The following is a 27,671-nucleotide window of genomic DNA, read 5'->3' as shown; positions in this document are numbered from 1 at the left end:
CACAGATTAGAATATTTATTTACAACATGACATGACAGTTTAATACTGGCGATGCAGCACAGATTATTAATGAAAACATTAACCATTAAAATGCTTATATCTGTTGATTCTTCATTACTTCAGCCTGGGAGAATGATGATTGGTCCCAGTTTCAGTTTAACATTAACTTTACATGCTATCTTATGTTTAAATTACTTTTCAAAGCTTGTTCTAACATACAAATGATACATATAATATATTTAACACTAGGAATGAAACTGTTTGAACACTGAAAACCCATAAAGATAACAAAGATAATTCCTAAGATTTTCTAAAAATATCTGCTTGTAATTTTATTCGTTATTTTACATTAACGCCCAAAACATAAACACAACAAAAAATGAAAAGAAAAAACAATAGCAAAAAGGAAATAACACAGAAAAATAGAGATCAAGCGAAAGAAAGTGATTTTCTTCAGTATACAACTGGCTCGTTGGAACATATATTTCTTGAACACAACACATGAATTTTTGGTGAATTTTAGTGTTTAAATTAAAAACAATCCTCAAAAAAACGCAAACTTAAGAAGAACTAATTAATATCAACTTTGATCGATAAAAATACTTTGCTTGGTGACTTAAGTAAATAACGTCATCGACAAGGTTTTTCACTGATTGCATTTTCACTGATTGCAAAAAATGTGTTTTCAACATATTATTTATTCTTTCACAAATGGATAAACTAAAGAACTAAAGTATGGAAGAAAAAAATCAATCATGTGTTTGCAGTCTGGATCGTAAAATCCGCATTATTGGGCTATAAATGTGGGTGCCCTTGGGTCTTTGTTTTTAGCTGAACCGGTAACACATTGATGGATATATCATAAACTAGTCATTGTACTAGTCATACTTATTGCAGGATTGATCAAACAACTTGGGACATGAAGTAAAAATAACGAACTATGTTCTGAATGAGGAAAACCTCAGAACAAAATACACAAAGTCCTAAGCCCTACATGTACATGACAACAGCTATAGAAAAAAATAAATACAAATATGGAATTCATTCAACTACTTTGAAAATCACTCGGTGAACAATTGCACAAATTCAGCAAAATAAACAAAGTAAATAATTCGGGCATAAATATCTGGCAGTCAAAAAATAATGTCAAAGTAAATGCTCATGGTCTATGACCTACATGTATGTGTGTTGAGTATTTTCATTAATATTGTTAAAACACTAGTTCACTATTTAAGTCAGCATTGTTCAGTTGAAGTCTTGTTATTTTAAGTTTTCCCAGTTTCAATTCACCTATAATTAGATCTCTTGATATAGACTTCAGATATGGTTCAAATACCACTATGAAAAAGAGGATTGCTGTGCAGTCACAGTAAAGACTTTTTTAAATTGCTTAGCATTATTACTTGATTGTTCCATTATTGATTATCCAGCACGGACATGGGCACCCACAAACAACATGCAGCGTGTTCCCAGACCTCCAGACCGCCAGTGGTACCCCGCCCCTCTGACTCTGGCCCCTCCCCCCAAATCAGACTTGGTAAATCAAGCATCTCCACTGTGTTGCACTTCATTTGACAATCCCCATTTAACCAGCCTCCAATTATCACTATCTTATCACCATGTAATGTGTAGCTGGCAAACAGCCGTGGTGATGGGAAACTAGCAATGACCATCCATTGACCCTTGTCAAGGTCAAAGCAGTCCACTGTATTGGCCATGACCCTCTGGTGGGTAACAGAATCTTCAAACCAGCCTCCTATGACATAAATATTCCGTTGAAATGCAAACATGGTGTGGTCAGCCCTCGCTGTAAGCATGGAAGGCAGCTGAAGCCACATGTTAGTTTCAATGTCATACTTGAAGAACGTATTGAACACTGGGCCCTCTGAGTCTTGGACACCACCAGAGACGTACAGGCAGTTGTCCAAGGCTGTCCCTGCATGCTCCATCCTGTTGCCAGGCAACGGTGCTATTTCCTGCCATGTTTGAGTTTCAAGGTCAAAGCATTCACAATGAGCAAAATCTCCTGTATCCATGGATGCTGATGGGTCTCCACCTATTGCAAACAGCTTGCTTCCAACTGTGCCCAAATAGAACCTACATCGCTCCATATTCATTGGTGGAATATTTTTCCAGACATTTTTTGCTGGGTCATAGCAGAATCCAAACCCATGCACAATTTCTTCCATTTGGTCATCATTGTAGCAACCACCAACAATGAATAATTTGTTTTCCATAACAGATACACCAAAATTGCACTGCTCCACATGAGGGACTGTGGTCAATGATTGCATCTTGCCCGAAACACCGTCATACCACTGAACACTGTTGGACATCCCCAGTCCTGGCTTAAACCCTCCACACACTACTACACTTTCATGGAAGCCACGAATATTCACTAAACCTGGAACTAGGCCTTTATCATTGACTGACATTTGATTGAGGTCAAGTGAACTTGCAAACAATTTGAAAGACTCATTTTCTATACATAGCCTGTCAAAATCACAGAAGTTTGGAATGTTTGGAAGATCCTGATGATCTACTGAAAGACGATTTATCTTGTCAAGAATTTTCCCAATTTCATTCCAAGTGTATCCATGGTGATGAACAATCCAGCCAATCACAAAAGACAACACATCACACTCTGAGCAATTCACAGGATAGTCCATATCTAACAAGGTTTCTAATTGGCTGAAAGACAGTTGGAGGAATTCTGACGACACACCAAAAGTGGCAAGATTTTTGCAGATGTATTTGTAGGTGAAGTCTTTGAGATCATGCAGTGTAAAGAGTTCGGCAATATTGAGCAGGTCCACACAGCAGGAGAGAGAGAGATGAGATTTGAGGAAGTTGACGCACGCCTCCACCACAGGGATCAGCTGAACATGATTGGCTGCACACAACACATCCTCGACATTGTCTGCAATAAAACATAATTGCAATGTACTTCAAATTAAAGAGTTAATTGGTATTGTTTATGTTCAACAAATTTGGCCTAATCCCAAAGCATTAGCATATAAGCTCATCCCAACCCCTTTTCAGAATGGATGCAACTTAACATGACAACAAAAGTCAATGCATGTAATAGACTTCAACCAGAATTACTATTACTTAGAGTTGTCCATATTTTGAGCATGCACCAAGCAAATATCAAACATGCATCTTAATATATATGTGACTTGTAAATGTACCATATGTGTGTTGTGAACTTTTAAGCACAGGGCTTCTCACAATTTTTTTTCACCCTATATTATTATATAATCTATAGATTAGGGCTAAATAAAATTTGCGAGAAACCCCTGTGGTTGTGAGGTCACTATTGTTTTACATTTCTAAAATACAAAATACCTGTATATTGCATGTACATCATGAAAGAATGTTTTTTTCGTTTTTTTAAACATACTGGTAACTAACTGATAAGATTAATAACTTCTGACATGGCACCATACATACAGGTCATAGATAGACTTTTGGTCATTCTATTCAAAAATAATTTATCTTGTTTAATAAAGTCTTTATAGAATGACCACTCATGTTATGTCCTCTATTAAAGAGACTAGACACCAGATGAAACAATAGCAAGAAAAAAAGAGAATTGTCTGACATCGCTGTGTACAGCGCATTGTATCTTTCTAACTGATGTGTTCCATCGCTTATGACACATGCATCTTCCGCAGTTTTTGCGAACTTTTCCAATTTGAAATTTACTGGGGTTTTAAACATACAGTCCGTATATTTATCTGCACTCATAAACAGATATAATTTAAACTTGCAAACCATATTGCACTAAATGGGGAAACCCAGATGAGAAAGCAACATGATTGTTGCATTTATTATCTTAACTAGCTTACATTGACAATTTTAGGCTTGTTTTTAGGAAATACTGTATTTGCCGATTTCGGTGTCCAGCCCCTTTAACTCTATTTACCTTCATTAATGTCAATTCTGGAGGAATATGCAAAGTCAATGAGGGCCCGCATGCCAGCAGCGGTGACGCCAATGAGCCGTATCTCATCTAGTTGACATTCCAACAAGCCATCAGTAAACATGGCTCTGTAAAAAGATTATTATTCCTATTAAAGTGACACTCATTTCTAAAATTAACACATACACATTTATGACAAACATAAATTTTGAATGATAAACCATTAACTACTTAATAAAATATGCATTTATGGAAAATACCAATTACTGATAACGAGATTGTAACCATGTATTAATAGCTGAATACGCACAAATATTAAATGACTGGTGAATGCTAAAAGATTTACAGTGATCAACTATCGTAATACAGTTTTTCTGCACCTTTTTTCAAATTCAATACGGTATCCTTCATAAGAATCTTTGTTTTTCGATATTTACTCATCATTTTTGTTACATTAAAACAATTCCATTAATTGTGGTATACCGGTAACTTACATGGGAGTAAGTGTGCATTTTTAAGCATTGGATTTTCAAATTAAATATCTATTTTCATCTATTCACGATCTATGAAACTTATGAATTTTTAAGATAGATAGTTTGCAGTAATTCTCCCAAGAATATTATCAAAACCATTGCGTGCATTCTATAGAACATATTAATGGACTTCTGATATACAGATTCAGTTTTATTTTTTCCCAGAATTCTAAACATAGTACAAACAAATTTACCCAATTTTTCCTTTAAAGTACGTACTATCTATCCTAGCAAATTAACTATGGTAAAATTTGTTACTTCAAACAAACAATTTCTTAATTTACTAACGTGTATATCAGTTATTTCAGTATGAAATATTAGTATATCAGTATGATTATTTCATTCAATGAGTAGGATGGTAATTCCAATTTGAAATAACAAAAAAATACTTCATAATTTAGAACATAGGCAATTTACATTTTTAATTTAATTTATAGTAAACTGAATTGAATGTACCCAATGTATGGTAATTTATTTTGATTAAGCCATTTTTTTTAAAGTGAGGGGTGCTGCAAAAAAGGGACAGGGTCCTTAGGAAGACAGGGGCACATTGTATCTGGCTAGGAGGAACTTTAATATACGGAAATGAATTTGACAGAAAAAAATAGAAATTGAGTTAAATATAAGGAAGTAATATTAAGTTCAGCAAGTAATATTAAGAAACTGCACGAGTTATATTTTAAATATGAATGTATTTATGATCTAAATATTTTAGTCAAAACAAAAGAAATATTAATTTTGACAGTCTTAGGCATTTTTGATGGCAGATGAGATGGTGCCTAAGCTGCTCTCCAATGGGGCAGAAGAGTGATACCAAAAAATGACAGGGTACAGCACCCTTCCATTACTCTTTAGCTAAACCCTCAACATCTTATACCTGAAGTAGTCACTGCAGGAAGCCAGGACGACCCTGTGTGCAGGGAGACGCTCATTCTCTACTACGAGGACGACATCGAAAAGCTGTTTCATGTCACGCAGTTTTGTCAGTCCCGCTAGTACCATGTCACCATGGTCCACCACCTCAAAACACACCTGCAACATAAAACTTGCACAGTAGCATAAAAACTTGGTCTACCACTACAATAACAGGTTATTTATTGGTATTTATAGATGACTGAAAATAAAACCATTTGTGCACTTTTGGTAAATCTGGACAAAACTTACATGATAGTTCATTCTCATTTGCCTACAAATAATAGTAGGAGTAGATTTGAGAATGATCATTATTGTATAAGAAAATGTTTGCTGATATAAAGCTATTACAGTTTTAAGTACCGGTAGTTGCCAGATCCTACAAGCTCTCAAATGAGAGATGGACAGGTATACTCACAGGCGCCGGAAGCAAACTATTTTTTATGTTTTCCTAGCCTATATATATAATATACTGGTTAGGGACCATTTTTTTCGCCTTTATCAATTATTTGCCCACCCGTAAAAACATTGTTTAGCAATTCCAGTATGAATGTTTTTTAAACAATTGATACTTTGTGTTCAAATGAAGCTTCAAAATAGGAAAACAAATTTATTTTTTAAAATAAGCTATTTATCAGCAATTTTGAAATTGCACCCTATTTGTTCCAGAAAATGATTATCAATTATGACCCTTGAACAAAACAAAAAACATTTCACGCAAAATTACTCATTTAAATAGAGTAACATGGTAGTTTTGATAGAAAATAGAAAGAAATTACATATTTTGTTGTCAATCAGGATTTTACTGAGTATGTTTGGCACATCAGTTAATTCTAAAAATAACCATAAATTATGAATATCATACTGATTTTAAGACGCACTTTACACATCTGGCAGTTGAAACCTAATATTTTCTAACAATTTATATTGTTCAAGTTCACTTTAGCTAGATTCAATCTGCCCTTTTCTCCCTGAGCATCTTGTTCATTTTTTGCAGCACCCGCTTCCTTTTCTGCAACACCCTTTTCTTTTCTTCATTAGTATTTCACAAATTATTCAAGAAAAAATTATATTTCTGCATGAAAAGGGGTCTCTATAACCAGTATACAATGCTGTAAATAACTGATGTTTCCTTCATATGTATATATGGTATCATGTATAGGCTAAAAAAACGTTAAAAGTTTCTGTCCATTGTGGATATACTAGTATTACTACTATATCAGCTGAAGTTTCACCTTCCACAAGTTTTAAAAATACAATGAAAACTACAGGGACAAGCCCAGTAGGCAGATAATTCTTAAACGCAGAACCCTGTTAAAAGGCACATGGCTGACTGAGGCCTAGCAGGCAATGAATGAGAGACACACAACGTACAAACAACATTTTCATTAAAATATTTTTATCAATAGATGCAAGGGAGCATCAGGGAAACTGGAGTTTTAAGTCTCACCTGAGGATCGGCCCCTGAAACGTGCACTGCTGTCTGCCGTACCATCTCTCTTACAGTGCTGCAATACTTCAGAGTTGACTGGCATCTAAAGTCTTATCTCAAGGTCTGAAAACAAAGTAATATACCGGTTATTTTCACTCAAGGTCTGAAAGTAAACATGCAATACCAGTAATATTCATTAAGTGTCTGAAAAGAATGATGTCATGTGGTAATTTTCACTCAAAGTTTAAAAGTACCGTACATATGAAATCTCTGATTTTTCTATCATTCAGGGTCTCAAATGTCATAAAAAAAACTTCTATCTAATTTCCAACATTTTCATAATTCAAAATCTATAAAAAACAATCCAGAGTAACATGTATAATTTCTTATTGAAATAAATCAATTTAATATAATGTAAACTTATAGTTCTTTACTGCATTAGAATTACTCTATTCTATTCAGTAATAACAAATCTTGTATTCTCCTTCTCAATTAATACAGATTTTGATCCGTTGAAATGGAAATATTCCCATACAAATACTTCAAACAAATATTACATGACTTTTGCGTAAATCAATAAAATGAAGAAATTATGTAAATAATTCAATAAGAATACCACGCTATGTGATTTTGATACGGTCGTGTTTGTTTGCTGAAAATTGAGAGGCCCGCTACATTAAACATCTTAGTTGTAATGTTGTAGGTCCAAATTACCCAATAACGTCATAATTATGTTCATTCCTTTACTTTATATTTGTGTAAATTTGATTTTAATAAGCTAGTATCAAAGTTGAAAAAAAAAGTTTAGGAATTTTAAGTAATTTTTTTGCTATCTCTGGTGTTCCTATAGATTTAAAAAGATTTTTGAAGTTACAACTACAATGCTTTTATAAAACAGGCCCTGGGACTTTTTACATGATCAGCTCATTATAGGACATGAAATAATTTCTACCCTAAATGACTTTAGTTTAAAATACATGCTATTAAAAATGTTATATGATTACAAATTATTAAGTAATAATCACCCATTCAAAGTATAGAACACAAATAGAAAGAGGTAGAGCTAAAATAACTTGTGCTATATAAACAACTTACTGATTCAATATATAAATTGAACTTATTTAATCAAGTAAAATTAAATCAATTCTATATTTCTATACAAATTAAAGGGTTTTTGATACACATATTATAAAGTATAATGCTAAGTAATTTACAAAATGGTTTCTGAACCTACTATTACCTGTAAAAGAAATCACCTATATAATATCCGACACAACTTTGTCATTAAATGTCATATGAATATATATATGACTTATCAAATCTTTAGCAGTGATTTTTTTTTTCTTTAAAAAAATCTTTTCAAATCCTGAAATATTATCTAAAACATGTTTTGTTACATAGCAACATCTCGAGTTCATATATTCATTTCAGGATACTGAGTAAACTGTACCACTTGTGTAATTATACCTATGTCACTAGTTTATTTAATACGTTGTAGTAGGTCATATATAGAAACATGATTCACCGTGCGTGACAACTGGTGAATTTACCTATTTAGCTTTGGTTTATTGGATCATTTGCGGGTAATTGCCTGCAGGGGTATAAAATTTATATCCTTTTTCAACCATCCATGATTAATATGATAGGTTAATATGTTTCACTTCGTAAAGCCTACTTTGTCCATATTAGGATGATATTGGATAATGGGAGTACAAAGTGATTTTTGCAGGGGCAGATCCAGGACTTCACATTACATGGTGCGTAGCTTGGGGGGGGGGAACTCTAAGCAAACTGCTATCCCACAAACCTAACCTTTTATGCATATTGTTTCACTAGTATTGTCCATAATGAGCTCACTTGGGTAAGTTTAGGGGTTTGCGCTTCAGATGTGCCCAAAAATCTGCAAGTGTAATTCTATTATTTTTAAGATGAAATAAAATGTTACACAAAACTAATGATACGCTGCTACACTGTCTTTCAATGTAAATAAATGCTATTAAAAATTCAATAGGTTTTAATAATATATAAGTAAACAGAACGTTTCAGGCAATGACTCACTATGAAGATTAGTTTGAGCAAGGAACAATTATATATAAATTCATAGTGAAAATTATATCAAAATCATTACTGCTAAAGTCAGATCAGGAAACAGTATCCTTCAGCATCTCCTGTCATGAAACTGATCAGGTAGTTTCCTACAGAGACATTTCTAATGATCTCTTAATTTTACCACTTTCAAGAAAGCAAAAGGTAACCCTATATCGCCCCAGGACCATAGCTCTGAAATATTATTTTTTTTAAACATTTGTCCAAGTGAGCCACTTTTTGATATGGCATCACCTATATACTTGACAATGAACAACAGTACAGAGAGATAAACATTCTGACAGACTGTGGTCACTTAAAAAATTACAAAATTAGGCCTATAAGAATAGTTTGAAGTTATTGTGTTTTCTTTTTACATTTTACAAAGTGACCTATTTTCATACTTGACATTCAATATCAAACTGGGATTCACAGATTATACTTAGACCGCAGCTTACACTTTATTAAGAAACTCCAATAAATATAATCATCATTGTACAAAGAGTGGCCTTTTGAGTTGCCAACCTGAAGTTCATTCAGTATATTATCTTGTTTTTATGACCTCAAAGGGGGGCATATAGTAATCAGACCGTCAGTCTATCCCCAGTGTTTCCTATCATTCACAACAAAAAAGCTAAGACTCAAGGTTGGTCATGGCAGACTCTATCAATTTTGTGGTCAATGAGTCAAAGGTGAAGGAGTTGAAAACCCCGTTTCCGCTCAATAAAGAACACTGAGGCCCAGGAACCACTAATTACAAGCGGATGATCCTTAGTATTGATGAATTACCGTATGATGAATACCAGGATTTCAACATGGTAAGCATGATAAAGCCATTTACTTAACAGTTTTTATCCAGTGCCAGTTCTTTTGTTTTTTGAGGCTTAAAGTGTCTCGTTCTTGTGACAGCGCTTGTATTTGTTGTATTTTAAACCTTTAAAAAGAAAAACTAAGATTATTGATGATTTGGGAGATCATTTAATCTAGGCAAACATGACTATTGAATTATTTTCTAACTTGCTAAAATTCACTGATTAGAAATGAGATTTAATCCCAATCAGTACATGTACTTCTACATGAGAATAAATAAAAAATGTAGACAGGTTGGATTGTATAGTTAAACTAAAATGATAAAATTTAATGATTTAACTTCTTTCAGGCAAAACAAAATGGGGACATCTATACAATAGTCATATCGCCAGTTAATCATTATCTAAGATACAATAATGAGTGGACACTTTTTTTTATTGTTTTGACATTTCTTATGTACAGTACACTCCACGCGGAACTACCACTTTCCTCGGTGACTCGGAGGCGTTTTTAATTTATCGCGGATTTCCGCCGAGTACGCAACCTTTTTCCTCGCTAAATTTCGCCGAGTTGCACCGAGTTAATCATTTTCTATGGAGGGTTTTATTGCCGGTAGCGCCGGTGATCGTATCGATTTATTGACCTAATCGCGGAACTCCGCGTATTGTGCATAGCTACTACGGTACATTGCTTCTGTTAAAACAGTATTAAATAATTAGATCATTAATTTTTCAAAGTACAGTAAGTTTCTTTTTAAAAACAATTATCGAAAACTTCCATATCAATTTTCATCAGCATCGTCTAACAACTGTTGTTTTTCACATTATGTAATTAAAAGATATACCATAGCGTGCGTTTGTGTTTGTTATTGTTATCTTTCTCTTACTATATTAAGGTGTTGAGAACTTAAATTAGATTGGAGTAATGAAGGTGTTGAGAACTTTGTAAGTGTGAATATTTTTCGGTCTTTTTTTCCTAATTTGCATTTTACCTGACTTATTAATTTATCCGTAGTTATCAATGGTTCTAAACTTATTTATTACGCATATAAGTGTAAATCCTTTATCAAGTTAATTAAAATCCCATTAAACACCATTTTATACATGCATTGAAATGAATAACACATTCTATCGGCTTCAGATCAAACAGTCACTCTGTGTGACGTCACATAACTCACAGTTTTACCCACGAGGATCTCATGGAGAGCATGTATATTGTTATGCAGGATTAATGCGTCTGAGTGGTGTTTTCGAATGTAACTGGAGTATTGCATTTCCAACTTTAATTCATCACATTAATTAGTTACCTATATCATTGAATGTGTTGACTTTTATTGATGATTCAATAAGTATAACTGTACATAATTGCTTCTTACAGTCTATAAGTGCACATTAATTAGTTACCTATATCATTGAATGTGTTGACTTTTATTGATGATTCAATAAGTATAACTGTACATAATTGCTTCTTACAGTCTATGAGTGTGGTATAAGTTTTAAAGTTTGTTTTACAAAAATGTCATGTCTTTGTTTTCTTAATCCCTTGATTGCTCTTGTTGTTTATTTAATCCTCCAATAAATATTTCACACTTTCTCTTTCTACATGCAATACATCGTTTAAGATGGGTATTTACTAATTAACTTGTCACAGTGGTGTACTATACGGTTAGGTAATCAAGCCAGCTAGATAAAAGATGAAAATCAATAATCTTCGTCTGTGAAACTTGGTAAGTGTGAAAGTTACGATTGATGTTCTTTGTGTGTCCGAAAATTAGGTACGCGAAATAAATTATTTTTATAAACAATTACGGGTGTAGCAAAAATTATCAAATAAATTAAACAAAATTAGATATAGTGGGAGATTCTTATCGGTTTTCCTCCGAGTTTCGCGGTGTTTTTACCTCCGAGTAACGCGGCGATTGTAATTATACGGTCCACTGATCAGCCTCGGTGGGTGAACGAGTAAAAACGCCGAGGAAAGAGGATTATGATCAATTGGATGTCGTGTCCGCGATGACCGAAATCCGCCGAGGAAAACGGAAAGTGGTAGTTCCGCGTGGAGTGTACTGTATCCCTATCTCAAGTCTACCATAGTCATAAAAAAGTCAGAAGACTCGTTGTCAGCGATTTGATAGGTTGACGTAACCCTTAATCTTTGCAATCAGCACATCTCGATCAAGTTGGACTTGGAGGAAAAGTGCACCTGGTTTTTGACTCAAACCAAATTGCCACCAGTAAAGTTATCCTGGGAGGAAAAGTGTGCTTGGTGTTGGGCTCGAACATACAACCACCAGAATACTGTAATGGAGCTCTACCAACTGAACTTACCAATCAGCTGATTCTTACCCGGTACATACATGAATTATAAGATATTTAACCAGTCTACACCAGTGGCGCAAAAACAGCATCTACAGAATTAGTGTTTTGTTAGATTGTTAACTTGTGTATTAAATAAGCTATTATACTGATACAGATAGTAACTTGCTTATGCCAGTTTATATGATTATAAGTGACTGAGAAAGCAATTAGATTTGAATACATGACCCATATGATATAAAAAAAATCTATTACTTCAGAACAAAATACGTAAACACAGGCTCATTCCCACTAAATCACTGTGATCACAGACACTGACTGACTGAGACAGTGATAATTTATATTGTAACTGAATTTAAACTAAAACCCTGTAAAGAAGAGGAATAACTGAAAAACCTGACATATACATACAAACCTAAAAAGAAGGAAGGAAAACAATCGAATACTATCATTTAAAAAGGTTCGTTCTCTACAGTTTTTATCTTTGTTTACCTTTCTTTGTTTTCACTTGAACAGTTGTCAATTTTGCGATTTTCACAACAACGCAATTTAGACAAATAACAGTTTACGTTACCTCCCTTTAACAAACCGACACTAAAAAAAGATTTTTAAGAAACAAGACTTACTGGACATTAGACTGAGTGTTTAGATACAGCATTGGTAAGAAGATAATTATTTGAATTACTTTGTAATGTTTTACGATTTTGATCCTCTTTATGTTATATTTATAAAACTGAATGAGGAAAGTTGAGACACTGTGCCACTGACAACAGTGTGATGACATCTACAAGGCCTAAAACAAATTGTTTGGTTAATGTTACATCCTTTTCAAAAATAGGAAGGGTTTTTTGGTGTGTTTTTTGTTAGGCTTTATATGAATGCCATTTTCATCATTGGGTAATGGTGTTAATGTAATCTTCTGTATAAGTATTTAAGGTTTTCAACAACAAAATGAAAAGCAATTTATTTATTTTTATTTTTTTTTCAACTGACTATACTGGTTGAGAAGCAGTTTCCGACGGAAAGCAGTTTCCGACAAATCGCTTTTTCGCCTACTTTCTTTGGATCTTCATAAAAAATGTACTGCAATTCAACTATATCGTAACTAGGCAATCAAAAGTTGAAATTATTTCCGAGACATGTAAGTAACTTTTATTATTATTGAACGTTTAATGTTTATTTTTCATTTTGTACACAAACTTGCACGTGGGGGATCGGCACGCGCAGCGTATTGCGCATGCGTGTGAACCTAATTTGCATATCTATGAATAGCTACAAGGTTTTCCTAAATTAACTTAAACAAACGATGATCATTATGTACATATTTGTGAACACTTAGGTCATGCTTATTTCGCACCCACATTCATTTAAATGTATACAAACACAAGTTTCTATCAGAGATGAATCAAAATATCATTGCTATTCAGTGTCTGGCTGATTTCGAGTATGAATGGACTGTCGTAAATTTTAGGGTTTCAATTTTTCGTAAATGCTGAAAATTAAAAAATATTTATCTTATTACAGTCTTATATTTAGTATATTAAATAAACAGATAATAAAAACATACAATAGGCACCTTAAATCTGCCTCGCATTCGATTTGTCGGAAACTGCTTCTCATCACAAGCTAATCAGAACAGTGTAAGTACCCTCTTTGCGCCCCTATTAGATACACTATATGTGACGTCACACATGTGAAAAATATATCGACAATAGCAGCTTGAGCTGTAGTTATCTCAAATGTGAACAGTTTTAGTAGGTACTTAAACACGTATAAATAATTCAATAAAAACGTATAAAAACTGTCGGAAACTGCTTCTCAACCAGTAAAAACAGTAGCGTTGGTGCCTATTCCGTAGGTAGGGTTAGGTAACGGGAACCTACTTTTTTTTTTAGGCCTAAGTATAAATGCATTTTTATTTAAATGCATTATTATTCATATTAATGATATACTTCTACTTAGTAACTGCCGTGGGCATAAGAGCATTGTAGTCCAAATAATTGTATGTTGACAGATTTTTTTTAGATTTTTGATATGGCAAATCCTTCACGTACAAATTGTTTAGGCCTAAAAAAAAAATGTTTGGTTAGGGTTACATCCTTTTCAAAAATAGGTAGGGTAGGTAGGCTTTTTTTTTTTTTTTTTTTTTTATTAGGCTTTATATAAGAATGTCATTTTCATCATTGGAGAATGGTGTTAAAGTTATCTTCTATATAAGCAATTAAGGTTTTAAACTACATATTGAAAAGCAAAAAAAAAAAAGAATTTTTTTTTTCATTTTTTTTTTCAAACTGACTATAAAAACGTTAGGGTCGGCGCCTATTCCGTAGGTAGGGTCGGGTAACCCGAACCAAATGTATTTTTTTTTTAAGCCTTAGTATCAAAAGTGGGTAGTTGTTCCGATCAGGATTCCGGGTTAAAGCATATAGCGTCTATAAAATATCATAAAAACAAGAAATATTACCAGATAATGTTATTTTATATTAGTTCCGTACACAAAAAATAAATATCCAACTTATAATTATGAGTTTGACGGCTTTTCTTCATTTCATTCTGTCAAAACATAACGATATATACATGAAGGGCACCTGCAAGGCTTCAGGGCACAGTTTTAAATCGCTCGGAACATTTCGGCCATGGTCGAGTTATTACGATTGTATAACGAGGTCTATCTCGAAGCTTTGTCGGAGGAGGCCGAGTTATTACGAGTGTATCGAGTTGTTCCCCTTCGCATAATTGTTTTCTGTGTCAGTCAACTTTCGTTTTATTGGAAAGGTAACCAACTTGTTTTAATGCATTAAATGCTTGTTTAGTGCAAAATAGCATTTCACTTACATGGTAAAATATGAATATAACTCTTTATGATCAATTTCAACCATAAAATACTTCACTTAAAACAATTTCAATTTTTAAAACACCCCCGTTTTTTGCACATTCCTGTTTAGACGTTAGGGATTGGAAGAATCCCGTATAAAACGTCTTAATATTTTAAAATAAAGAGCATCGTAGATAAGTACATCTAAGCCTTACAAGTGGCATATATACATTAAAAATTAAAAAAAAAAAACATCTGTGCTGCTTAGGCTGTGTATGTCTGCGGAGTACCTACAATAATGAGCAATCAGGGATACCTTTTTTATTATTTTAACATTTTTTACCTATCTCTGTAATGCAATTCGAGTCTGCCATATTAAAAAAATCGCAAAAAGCCTCCGGGTCTCCCTGACGGCCATTAAGGTGGACTTATCTGCGGAGCAGTGCAGAAGCGGATGACAGAGGTGCACCAGGTCTGGTAGTGGAGGAAGGGAGTTCTCAGTCTCATATGGTCTGAAGCAGGAAGCTGTTCTGGTATTATTTGTAGTTGACCCTGAGCTCATCAATAAAACATGAAAAATAAAATGAAATATTAGGCCAAATAAGAAAAAATGGACCAGGATAAAACAAAAAATACAAACAAATAATGAATTTCTCCTTTTTTTGTGCAAATACTCCGAGACAACTGATGACATGTGACCATTGAAGGTGGGCATAGTTCAATACACGCTTAGCTTTTGCTAACATTTAAGTTTTCTTTCAGGAAGCAGATTGACAGTAATCTGGAAGCTGCTTCTGTATGGTAGACATCAAGAAGCCGGTTGATCAGCTGATCGATTCGGCCAATGAGGTGCAGGCGGCTGTGTCCATGAACGTTGCCCTGTTCACCATGCCTGAGCTCACTTTCGCCAGCATTGCCAGCGTCGTGGCTGCGGGAGCCATGATAATTGGAGGAGTGTTCCCCTTCATCCCACAGTATCGAGACATCTATAGGTCTCAGAATGCTGATGGTTTTTCCCTCTATGTCTGTCTCAACCTGCTGATAGCAAATATACTGAGGATTCTGTTTTGGTAGGTTTTGGGTGAAGATTCAATTTGATATCATTCTTATCTATAGATATTTGTTTTAGGAAAAACTACATTGTATCATAAAATTAATATTTTTTGTTTTTAATAAGAATACTTGAGTTCAAATATTGATGTTTTATCAGTCTAAAACACAATTTACTGTGCTGCATGAATGAATTAAGTTATAGATAACATGAAATTTACATACTCAATTTTGAAAAACACATTGTGGCAAATCTACTCACCAGTGACCATTTATTAACAAAGTTTGTCAATTTTCTGTGTTTGTTTTAGGTTTGGTAAGCATTTTGAGCTGCCATTGCTAGCCCAGAGTGTGATAATGACATTCACAATGATGGCACTTGTTCACCTGTGTGTTACTGTGAAGCACAAGACAGAGATTATCAGGTCACGACAACACCAGTTCTCAGGTAGAAATTGAACACAACCCATTCAATCACATATTGGAGTTAAAAATACATTGTACAAATGACTCAGTTATTTTATGGGTATTAATACATCCTTACCACATTCACTAGTTATTCTTAAATATTAATTAAAAAAGTTTTTTTGTTTGTGTTTTTTTTGTTTGTGTTTTTCTGATATTCAGATATTGCTTTTGATAATCCATAGTGTAAATTAATATTGGTTTTAGTACATTTCAACAAAAAGCTGTTAAATTGCTATTCTTGACAGGTACCCTGACATTTCTTTAACTTGTATTGTTTTGAAAATTGCGAACATTCCATTAAAACGGAAAACCTTATGATTTTTGCAATCATACTTTAAAACCTTAGTAATTGATTTGATCTTCGAACTGAATATACTTTAGTAAGAGATGTAACATTAAGTGTGTGTCATTTCTATTTTCCTTGCTTTGACTATTGTATTGTTAACAGGCACATATTTTCATGTTATATATTTTATTTACATTTGCCGGTGTTTTTTGACAGATGTCACACGTGAGCACAGGTTCTTGGGTACGTGACTCCTTGCACACTTCCGGTGTCTGCCTGCTTACAGCTCACACATGTTAATGTACAGGGGCGTAGCTAGAGAATTAAACTCCAGAATCAAGGCCCAGCCCTCCTCGCCCCTGACCTTTAGTGTTTGTTTTTTTCTCCATTTTTGCTAGTCCATACACAGGGATTCATAAGTACAGGAAAACTTTAAACCGCAGACTATTGTACTATTAAAAAAAATGTTTTTGCTCAGACATTTACATTAACAGTGGGAAGTACCTTGAAATGAATATAAATGACTTAATGAATATAATTGACTGTGGAGACAATTTCAAAAAGATCTAAGCCCATTTACCTTGCTTTAGGCATAAATTCCTCACACGCAAACAGACGCCCAGTTATTTTTCAAGATGAACAATTATCAGCTGTTAGAACCCATGAATACCCATACAATTATTTCACTTGATGTTTCACATGTGTGTATGTTCGTATGACTAGCTACGCCCCTACTATTGCAGCTAATATCTTTTTCCTTTCTGATACTGAGGGATTTACCTGTTTTCATTGTATATCATTGCAATTTTCCTATTCAAAGTTTGTTTGTTTTTCGTTTGAATATATATGAGAAATTCAATAATGACCAATTTGAGGACGATCACTCAGATTCAGAAAGGAAAATGGCATATGAATTACTTCAAGCGGACAACAATTATGTTCTTGTTGTTAACGTTGCTTTTTTCAGTTCTAAGGCTGTACTCTCACCAAATTTCATTTTGGCTTTTAATAAATCTCAGAATCTTTTGTATGCAGGTATTCAATTCTATAAGATGGCACTCACTCTATCTTGCTGTTGACCTAGCTTTCATAGCAAAATGATAATATCTGCTTGTGATCCCAAGCTGTTTCATTATAAGTGTGGAATGTACCTACATTTAGGTTAACATGGTAGTATCTTTTTTACTAGGGGTCTTGGGGTGATCCCAGGCTGTTACATAGCAATTGTGAAATGTCCCTACATTAAGGTAAACAAATTGACTATTGCAGAATAGGCCTACTCTCAAAGTGTTGCGGTTTTTTTGTGTGGTGACTCTTGAAGGCTTCATTTTTCATGTTATAAAGTTAGTAAGCTGATACCAGCTGGGAGTGTGTGCTAGGGTTGCCTATGTTAATAAGTGAAATGGGAAATGGGCAACCATCTATATACAATGTGTTTACTTTAACAAACATTGTTTGATTGACAAAAGACACCTAAGATTTGCACATTATATCCAGTTTAAAGTTCATATACTCTCTAAAAAACTTGACTGTCAGTCAGTGAGTGTCCATGTTTGAGCCAATGATAATGTATGTGCATATAATCATTATTATTAGTAGTAGTATACACCACAAAAATATATACAAAGTTAAATAAGCAATGTAAAATTAAAGCTGCACTCTCACAGATATACCATTTTAACAACTTTTTTTATTTTTTGTCTTGGAAAGACCAATTTTTTGCGTAAATATCAACAAACCAATGATATAAGATTGCTGACAAAAAATAAGATCGTAGATTTTCATATTTCCCTTTGAAAATTAATGTTTTATGGCTTAAACTGTTACTAACAGTTTAAGAAAAATATATAAAATATCAATTTTTGAACTTATATATAAAAATCTTCGATCTGATTTTTTCTAAGCAGTCTTATATAACTGGTTTCCATGGCTTTTGGCAAAAACTAGCTCGTTCCAAGACAAAAAATAAAAAAAGTTGTCAAAACATTCAATCTGTGAGAGTGCAGCTTTTATATGCACTTACATATACATGCCTGCATGTGCGCTCAAAAGGCTAGTCATGTAAATTATTGTATTAAAATTTAAGGTAAGATTTCTTATTTCAAGTAATTGGTAATATAAATAAACTAAATCAGTATCATTATTGGCTAAATTTAGATGATACAAGACTGAACACATGTATGTATGGTAAGCACGTAGTGGTTCTGGGAAATACTGTCATATTTTCAAAAGTTTATTTTTACCATAATATTTTAAAATTACTTAAAAACGACAGATTAATCAATATTTTTTATGATGTTTCCAGTATGACCCACAATCATGAACTGGAAGTATTGTAAAACATATATTGTTTACATTAAAGTCTTTGTTTAAGTGCAGCGATATTTTTGCAGGTGCTTCTTTAAGTTATATGGAGGAGAATTGTTTGTTTCGGTGTAAGATCACAATATATTTTACAAAGTGAGCCCTTAAAGCTTTTTTTGCTTTTGGTGAAATATTTTGCAATGTTGCACTGAAATCAAATATTTATTATTTTATTATATGCCTAAAAAAGGTTTAACGAGACATTCAGTTTTATAGTTTTTCAGAAAAGAACGCTGAATTGTATGAGAAGGTGACATCATTTCAGACATCATTGAAATTGTGTCACAGCCCTGTGTCACTGACATTGAATTTGAACTTGAGAATAGTTAAAATATCAATTTTATTTCACTGATAATTCTCTTTAAATCACTGGAAAGCATATGATAAAACACATTTAATGTTCTGCACTTGTTGGAAAGACAAGCCATAGTCTGTGTGTGTTCATCATTGACACCAGTATGTCCTTACACCCAAGAGCACAAAACACAGACAAATTAAATTTAGCCAGAAACTTTTTTTAACTTAAAGACAGAAACTTGGTGGTATAACTCTTGGATTAACTGATGGCTATGTTGGTGTTAAGTTAAACTGAGTGTGTTGTTCATCTTTCAAAGCATGTTGAACTTTCTGAGCATGTTACTTGTTGTAAATTATGCATTGTGTCATTATTTGTGTATCTTCATTTTTCAATTGCTGTAGAATCCTCTTATTTGGCTTGGTCCTTTTTTCATGATTTTTTAAAGTTGCCAATTTTCGCAGTGTTAAATATTTGGTAATGAACTTGTAATTAGCAACTGAAAATTAAATGCTATGGTAGGGCCTAAAAAAAAAATACATTTGGTTCGGGTTACCCGACCCTACCTACGGAATAGGCGCCGACCCTACCGTTTTTATAGTCAGTTTGAAAAAAAAATCAAAAACTAAAAAAAAAAAAAAAATTTTTTTTTTTTTTTTTTTTTAATTGCTTTTCAATATGTAGTTTAAACCTTAAATGCTTCTACAGAATATAACTTTAACACCATTCTCCAATGACGAAAATGATATTCTTATATAAAGCCTAATAAAAAAAAAAAAAAAAAAAAAAAAAATGCCTACCTACCCTACCTATTTTTGAAAAGGATGTAACCCTAACCAAACAAATTTTTTTTTTAGGCCTAGGCTTTATATATAGACCGTACATATACACGGGATATTAGATAGAAAAGATGTGGTGACAATTAAACCATCGCAAATGAAGGAATTCTACAGTGGTTACTCATTAACAGATCGAAAATAATTTTACTCCTAAGTTCTATATTAATTATGACATGTTATCTCAGATGGAAACACTTTCATCTAACTACAGTTTGAGTTTTATTTTCATTGATAATTAATATCATTTACTTTTTAGAACACCATAGATATTTTGGAATAGTGCATTCATGTGAATATTGTTACCATCTTGTTTGTCATCACTATAAATCAAGAGATGCCCGCAAGAATGTTGTATGTCCTTCTATAAATTCAGGTAGTTACTACAATCTTGCAGGCACACCTTGAATAATGATTGTAATCATTTTGCTTTATTTTCAGACATCATTTAACATTGCAAAGCAGAAATCTTTAGTCTTAAATCCTTTTGTCACCAGGTAAGATTTTAAAACTCCAATGTATCTTTCAATGGCCTTTCTGTTTTTTTCAGACTTGGACATTGAGCATTTCTGGCAGTGGACAGACTTTGGTAGCTATGTACAGTTTACAGCGGCCTTTACAGTGTTGATGGGTCTGCTCACATATCTGTTCCTCGGGAACTGGGTGTTCATAGAGACTATAGGCTTCCTTGCCGTGTTTGCTGAGGCCATGCTGGGGGCGCCACAGTTCTACCGCAATTTTCAAAACAAGTCCACTCAGGGAATGAGGTATGCTGGATATCTGATAGATTGGTTATCTTCTGTTAATTCCTTTAACTTGTTTCTTTTGCCAATTATATTAGGGGTTTAACAGGATCGTGGTTTAATTCAAGGTCAAGGGCTTGTCCCTGTAATTTCCATTCGTTTATTTAAAATTTGCCACTTTTTTTGATAATTGTTTATTTATTTTTTTTAAAAAATGAAGGAAAATATCACATTTTTAAATATGATTCCTCTTCTATTTATTTGAGGCATTCTATCTTGTTAGTACCTTTATCCAGATCTAAGTGTGATAGTTTCAATATTTTGCTACCTGCTTGAGTGAATTGACTTTAACCAGCATTTAAATTTAACACAAAGTTGAAGAAATTAAAAAAAAAAATGTGTAGTCATACATGTCTGTAACGTTTGTGAATAAAAAATGACAAGAGCATACCTTAAAAAAATGAATCTCAAAGATAATTTTATGACATATTTCCAGCAAGAAGATGGTTGGCATGTGGACGATGGGTGATGTTTTCAAAACATGTTACTTTGTGATACGGGAGGCACCGCCCCAGTTCTGGATCTGCGGGTCCCTGCAAGTCATGATCGACATATCAATATTTATTCAGGTGTTTGTCTACCGCAGAAACTTTGTGCCCCATGCGGCTATTAGCTAGTCTTGTTACACGGCAATAAGCTAGTCTTGTTTCATTCTTTATAGGGTTTTTATCTTTCATTTTTAAAAGGACTCACATATTTTATGGTGGCATCATTTCTTTAAAACATTGTTGTAATTGAGTTATTTAATTTTCATTTATGAATAAACACCAAATAGCGACTGAAGCCTGAAATAATTCAATTTTTAATAAGAGATACTAACGTTTCCATGTAAATATATAAGTAATATCTATCACATGTTTAGATAATAATTAACAATAAGGCTCTCTTTTGAAATATGTTGGTGATGCTTTTTCATTGGAACTAGTATTTTCTTCACATTTCTCTTTTTACCGTAATATGATGACTGACACTCTATACTAAATGAGTCCCTTTATTGAGGGTGAACTATTTAAATTCGGGTTGAATGTGGCTTTTTTTATCCATGTATTTCATATTGCTTTATTGCTTTATTGCTGGATATGTTCATGTATCAGTCAGATTATTATTCATTTTTCAAGGTAGACAGATTTTTCATTTTTTACGGTCACAAATTTATTTATTGATATGAAAAAACAGCACAGGCATTCAAAATATGTTTTACACGTGTTCCTATTAAGTCCCAAACCAAATAAAGTAGATTCAATTTTACAAAACATATAGCCTGTCTATGGTGATCTTTGGGGATGTTCGAGTTGATATGTCTCAGCTGTTTTGCAATTGATTTTACTTTTTATGAAGTTTTTGTTGAACATTTTTAATTTTCATTTATCTATCAACTTTCAATGCAACTGTCACTCCACATAAACATGTATGTTTATATTTAGCCCGGGTATTTAATTAATTGATTACCACATTTCTTAGGCTTTTAGGATGCACTTGGTTTCTTAATTGTTTGTGTCGGCGGCATTATTGTGCAAAATCTTACAACTATGGTGATACCTAAAAAACATAAAAGATATCCAATTGAAACTAGGTATAAATTTATGTTACCAGCGACAATACAGCGACAAGACATGCAAGACACATAACTCTGTCTCAAATAATAATCAAGTCATACCCTTTGTTCATTTGAAAAACATAACATAAAACTGAAATTGTCAAAAGTGCATTATATTTTCATTTGGAATTAAAAGCACTTTAACTTATGCAAAAGAAGCGTTCGAATCTTAAATTTAGATCAAATATTATTCATAAAATGTATTACATTCTATGATAGGAAGTTTTTTCAGCTGCAAATACCTCATACATGTTATTTAAATGAGCCGCATCCTTCAAAAATGGGTCATGCAAATTAACATCCCTTTAACGATGTAAAAATATTGGGGTATGCATATGCGTTTTTTTACTAATATTTCGAATGCATTTTGTTTAGTTAGAATAACAATCCCCCTGATATACACGAGAATAATCAAGAATAATGGGTCCTAAACAAAACAAAAAAAACAAGTATAGGACTCTGGATATGTAGCAAAATTTATCACTGTTTTAATTGGTTTCAAATATTTAATACACTGTAGAAAGTGAAAAGAAGAAAAATAATGCTTTGGAATTACATACATGCTCTTTATTTGCTAATCAACTTGTGTTCATTTTGTTTCATGTAAAACACAAAAAAAATCATTTTTGTTCACAAGTCCCAAAATTGGTGGATGCAACTCAACTATTAAATTTATTTCATGTATAGCTATCACATATTTTTTTGCATTGTATGTCATTTCTTATGTTCATTGTAAAAACATTGTTATATGTTAACATGGGTTACATTAAACTGGTATGGTGAATCAATTTGTAGTTACCGGTAACAACCATTTACATACCAAAATGGGTGCTGTCATTCCAAAAAGTGTGTTGTCATACTGAACAGTTTGTCAGCATACCAAATAGTTTGTCATCATTCGAAACAGTTTGACAATATACCAAACAGTGTGTCATCATACTCAACTTGTGTTGTCATACCAAACAGTGTGTCATCATACTCAACTTGTGTTGTCATACCAAACCGTGTGTCATCATACTCAACTTGTGTTGTCATACCAAACAATGTGTCATCATACTCAACTTGTTTTGTCATACCAAACAATGTGTCATCAACCTCAACTTGTTTTGTCATACCAAACAGTGTGTCATCATACCAAACAGTGTGTCATCATACCAAACAGTTTGTCGTCATACCCAACAATTATTTATCATACCAAACAATGGTTTTATGGGTTATTTTCCCCACCTTATGTACCGAATGTTCATACAGACATGTACCGGGTATGTCAGTGTGTGGGTTATTGATCCTAAATTCATGTACATATGTTATTGTTGATGAATGATTTATGTGGTTAACTGTTTCAGTATGAAGTTAAGTTAAGCGAAAAAGTTTTTGGTCAATATTACTTCAGAGGTCAGCAAAATACACAATGTATCCTTTTATAATGCCAGTCTATAATTATTATATTGAATACTGGAACATAATATACTGGTATATATTAAGAATTTTTTGACAAATAGTTCCATTTAAGGATTCATAATGAAATAGAATGGGTAAATAGAATGTCTACCCATAATTCTACAGTCTATATGCTTTTTGTAGCCCTGTCTCTCAACCATATTCAGTTCTATGCAAATGCATGAAGTTTATGATATGATAATATATATGGTACATTTGATTATACTTTTGATAAACATATATCAATATAAGGCAATGTAAAGAAGAATACATGGTATTTCATTCCATTTTGTAATAACTGACTAGTGTGAAGGATCCATGTATTGCAAATGCTGTTCACTTTGTGTAAACCTTTATATTATGTGATAATGTAAATATGCAGAAATATTTGGTGCGATTGTTTGTTACAACAAGTGTGGGAGGTAGTATTCAGTGTAGCAAGTTTGTTCTGTCTAAGGGTATGTACCCCTATATTGATGTGCAATATTGTTCATTAAAACATAGACAATGGGGCCATCTTATTAACTTGTATACGGCATAATATTGTTAGATCAAGAATTTGAGTTCAATATTAAGCAAGAACCACATATCATATTGTAATTTTCACTTGCAAGATCAAATAAACATTGCCGAAACTGACCATTAAAGGTCTTGGTTTTAGAAAATATATATAACTTTTCGGAAATGTTAATTTGAAAAAGCTATTGTAAGATATGTGTGCTAAAAAGATGGCCCAACTCAGCACCACTTTCATTAGTAGTTTATTAATTCACAAAAATACTATAAGCTGCACAGTCTCACTTATCGACAGTTTTGACATTTTTAAAAAATAATGTCTCAGAATCAGCTTATTTTGGCATCAATGCTTTTAGTTATGCATGATGACTCACAAATAGAACAGATCTCATTGGTTTGAAAAACTGCCGAAAATTTCATTTTTTATAAAGCTGAAGTTTGGCTTTTAGCCATAAAACATTAATCTTCAAAACTAAATATGAAAAACTGCAACTGATATCTTGTCAGTAGTCGGATATCACTGGTTGCCACAAATCTCAACAAGAAATGGCTCATTTCAAATGAACCAAAAATGAAAAAGCTGTCAAATGGTCAATATGTGAGGGTCCAGCTTAAGTCATATCTCAACCTCTATCATGTTACCAATTAACATCAAAAGTTATTCCAAATCGTACTTGTTTTTTTTACTCTTTTTATAAAGCGCATATCAGGTACTCTGCATACCAAAAGTTGGTTAATATTCCAAAGAAATATGCAATAGTTAGTTTAAACTTATTTATTTTACAAAGAATGTGAAACAAGTTCTTACACCATATGTTAATCACTCTCGTTGGCACGATGTTACGCGAGAATGTGGTCTTGTGTTGTTGGGGAAACGGGATTACCCAAAGGAAACCCACTTGGTGACCACAAATCAAACTCACATGCAGGAATTGTTTCCTTGAAATTGACATAATGTTTCCAACACATTTTATGAGAAAATATATTTTAAAAAACATAACAACATATAAGATTTTGAATCATTTTTGATGTTATGTGGTAAAATGAGTTTAGACTGAGATTAAGAGTTGTATTTTTGTGTGCTGGTAGTTCCATGAGTTAAGATTGTTATATGAACAACATGTCATTAAATATAATAAACTTGTAAGATTACATTATGTGCATTTAAATTGTTAAAATATGCATGTATGTGTATTCTGTCCATATATATATGTAAATTATGAACTGTGTTATTTCCCTGCAAATTCATGCATTAAATGCAAACACATCCACAAAACATAGCAGCATGTTTAGTGTCAATTCAAATAATTCTTCAATGAAATGTAAAAGTTTATTTTTGGTGTATATTATATTCAGTTAAGCTTCCGTAATATATGCACAGAATGGTAAAGAAAAGTATTAATGATTATGTTTTGTTAAATTATTAAGTTTTGTTAAGGTATGATTTGTTGGGGCTCAGGGGCCATGATTACGAATAGGCTCAAGTCCAAGTCTAGACTCAGACTCATTTTTATAAAGGAACAAATAATCATGTTTATTCCATTATTCAGCAAATTTTACCATCAGTGCTCTGATAGAAGGAAAATTACAACGAAATGAAGTTTTGCCATATTGAGTCTTGAGGCTGAACTCAGACTTGTGATCACTGCCCCAGATCAATCTATGCATTGAAATTTGAACTCATAGAGACAAAAAGTGTTCACTTAATGTAGTGTCCAGGGGGTGATTTCATCAAGAATCCTAACACCTATGTTAATACCAAGTAGAGGTTTCACACGGTTTAAAATAACTCTTCTAGTTATGAGAACATCATGTACATTGTTGTTATAAGAACCGCTCCTAGTGATGAGAACCCCTCCTAGTTCTGCTCCTAGGTATAAGAATGGCTCCTAGTTATAAGAACCACTCCTAGTGATGAGAACCGCTATTAGTTCTACTCCTAGTTATAAGAATGGCTCCTAGTGATGAGAAACGCTCCTACTTCTGATACTTGGTATGAGAACTGCGCCTAGATATCAGAACCACTCTTAGTTCTGCTTCTGGGTATGAGAACCGCTCCTCATTCTGACTCTTGGTATGAGAACCACTCTTAGTTCTGCTCCTGGGTATGATAACTGCGCTTAGTTCTGCTCCTGGGTGTGGGAACCGCTCTTAGTTTTGCTCCTGGGTATGATAACTGCGCTTAGTTCTGCTCCTGGGTGTGGGAACCGCTCTTAGTTTTGCTCCTGGGTATGATAACTGCGCTTAGTTCTGCTCCTGGGTGTGGGAACCGCTCTTAGTTTTGCTCCTGGGTATGAGAACTGCGCTTAGTTCTGCTCCTGGGTGTGGGAACCGCTCTTAGTTTTGCTCCTGGGTATGATAACTGCGCTTAGTTCTGCTCCTGGGTATGATAACTGCGCTTAGTTCTGCTCCTGGGTGTGGGAACCGCTCTTAGTTTTGCTCCTGGGTATGATAACTGCGCTTAGTTCTGCTCCTGGGTATGATAACTGCGCTTAGTTCTGCTCCTGGGTGTGAGAACCACTCTTAGTTCTGCTCCTGGGTATGATAACTGCGCTTAGTTCTGCTCCTGGGTATGAGGACTGCTTGTAAATCTGCTCCTAGATGTGAGAACTGCTCCTAGTTGTGTTGTTGGGTATGATAACTGCTGCGAGTTCTGCTCCTAGGTAAAATAGCCGCTGCGAGTTCTGCTCCTAGGTATGAAAACCGCTCCTAGGATTCTTGATAAAATGTTGCCTTGTAGTTTTATTATGCTTTATTATGTTTGTTCTAATGTTGGTTCTGTGATGTAAAGCACATTCTTGTTCAGGTCATGTAAAATGTATATTATTCCCAAATTTCATTAAAAATTGTAATTATTAAGTCAACTATGACAACTATCCATAAAAACTTCTATCACTTCTAAAACATTCAATTACTATTTTATCCAGCAAAACCTAGTGATCTCATTTATGAAATGTTAGAAATCAGTGTTCTTCAATTGTCACATTAGACACCTGTGTGTCAAATACACTTACTCTTAAATAATGACCACTATGTAAATGTATATTTATTTTCGATGCTTGTAGTAAAAACGATGTGTGCATATCCTTTTGGGAGAAGATATTTTTAAATAAAATGAGAAATGTATATAAATTGTGTATTTGATGTGTTGATTAGGATCATACTGGTATCTCTTTGAAAAGAGGTGAG

General features: G+C 33.4%; 2 protein-coding genes across 8 annotated transcripts; one reads left to right on the top strand and one right to left on the bottom strand.

The window, feature by feature from the left end:
* On the bottom strand, positions 1–14,592 carry LOC128242881 (kelch-like protein 26). Of its 5 annotated transcripts, none has more exons than XM_052960277.1 (5): positions 14,477–14,592; positions 6,821–6,925; positions 5,336–5,490; positions 3,929–4,053; positions 1–2,920 (listed from the first exon to the last, which is right to left on the bottom strand). In XM_052960277.1, exons 2-5 carry the CDS (start codon positions 6,863–6,865, stop codon positions 1,416–1,418), a joined length of 1,830 nt encoding a protein of 609 aa, XP_052816237.1. In that variant the 5' UTR covers positions 6,866–6,925; positions 14,477–14,592; the 3' UTR covers positions 1–1,415. The 5 variants fall into 5 exon arrangements, with proteins under 5 accessions (XP_052816237.1, XP_052816239.1, XP_052816235.1 ...); XM_052960279.1 differs by lacking the exon at positions 14,477–14,592 and adding an exon at positions 12,639–12,762; XM_052960275.1 differs by lacking the exon at positions 14,477–14,592 and adding an exon at positions 12,505–12,542.
* Positions 12,581–27,602, top strand: LOC128242882 (solute carrier family 66 member 2-like). 3 transcript variants are annotated; one of them, XM_052960281.1, is made up of 6 exons: positions 12,581–12,672; positions 15,590–15,897; positions 16,189–16,325; positions 16,848–16,874; positions 20,677–20,893; positions 21,366–27,602. In XM_052960281.1, exons 2-6 carry the CDS (start codon positions 15,626–15,628, stop codon positions 21,544–21,546), a joined length of 834 nt encoding a protein of 277 aa, XP_052816241.1. In that variant the 5' UTR covers positions 12,581–12,672; positions 15,590–15,625; the 3' UTR covers positions 21,547–27,602. The 3 variants fall into 3 exon arrangements, with proteins under 3 accessions (XP_052816241.1, XP_052816243.1, XP_052816242.1); XM_052960282.1 differs by lacking the exon at positions 12,581–12,672 and adding an exon at positions 14,739–14,787; XM_052960283.1 differs by lacking the exon at positions 16,848–16,874.
* Positions 27,603–27,671: the final 69 nt, after the last annotated feature.

This window comes from Mya arenaria, chromosome 8, assembly GCF_026914265.1.
Source record: "Mya arenaria isolate MELC-2E11 chromosome 8, ASM2691426v1".
Taxonomy (NCBI): domain Eukaryota; kingdom Metazoa; phylum Mollusca; class Bivalvia; order Myida; family Myidae; genus Mya; species Mya arenaria.
The sequence above is the reverse complement of the archived record's forward strand: the minus strand, read 5'-3'. Positions and strand labels throughout refer to the sequence as shown.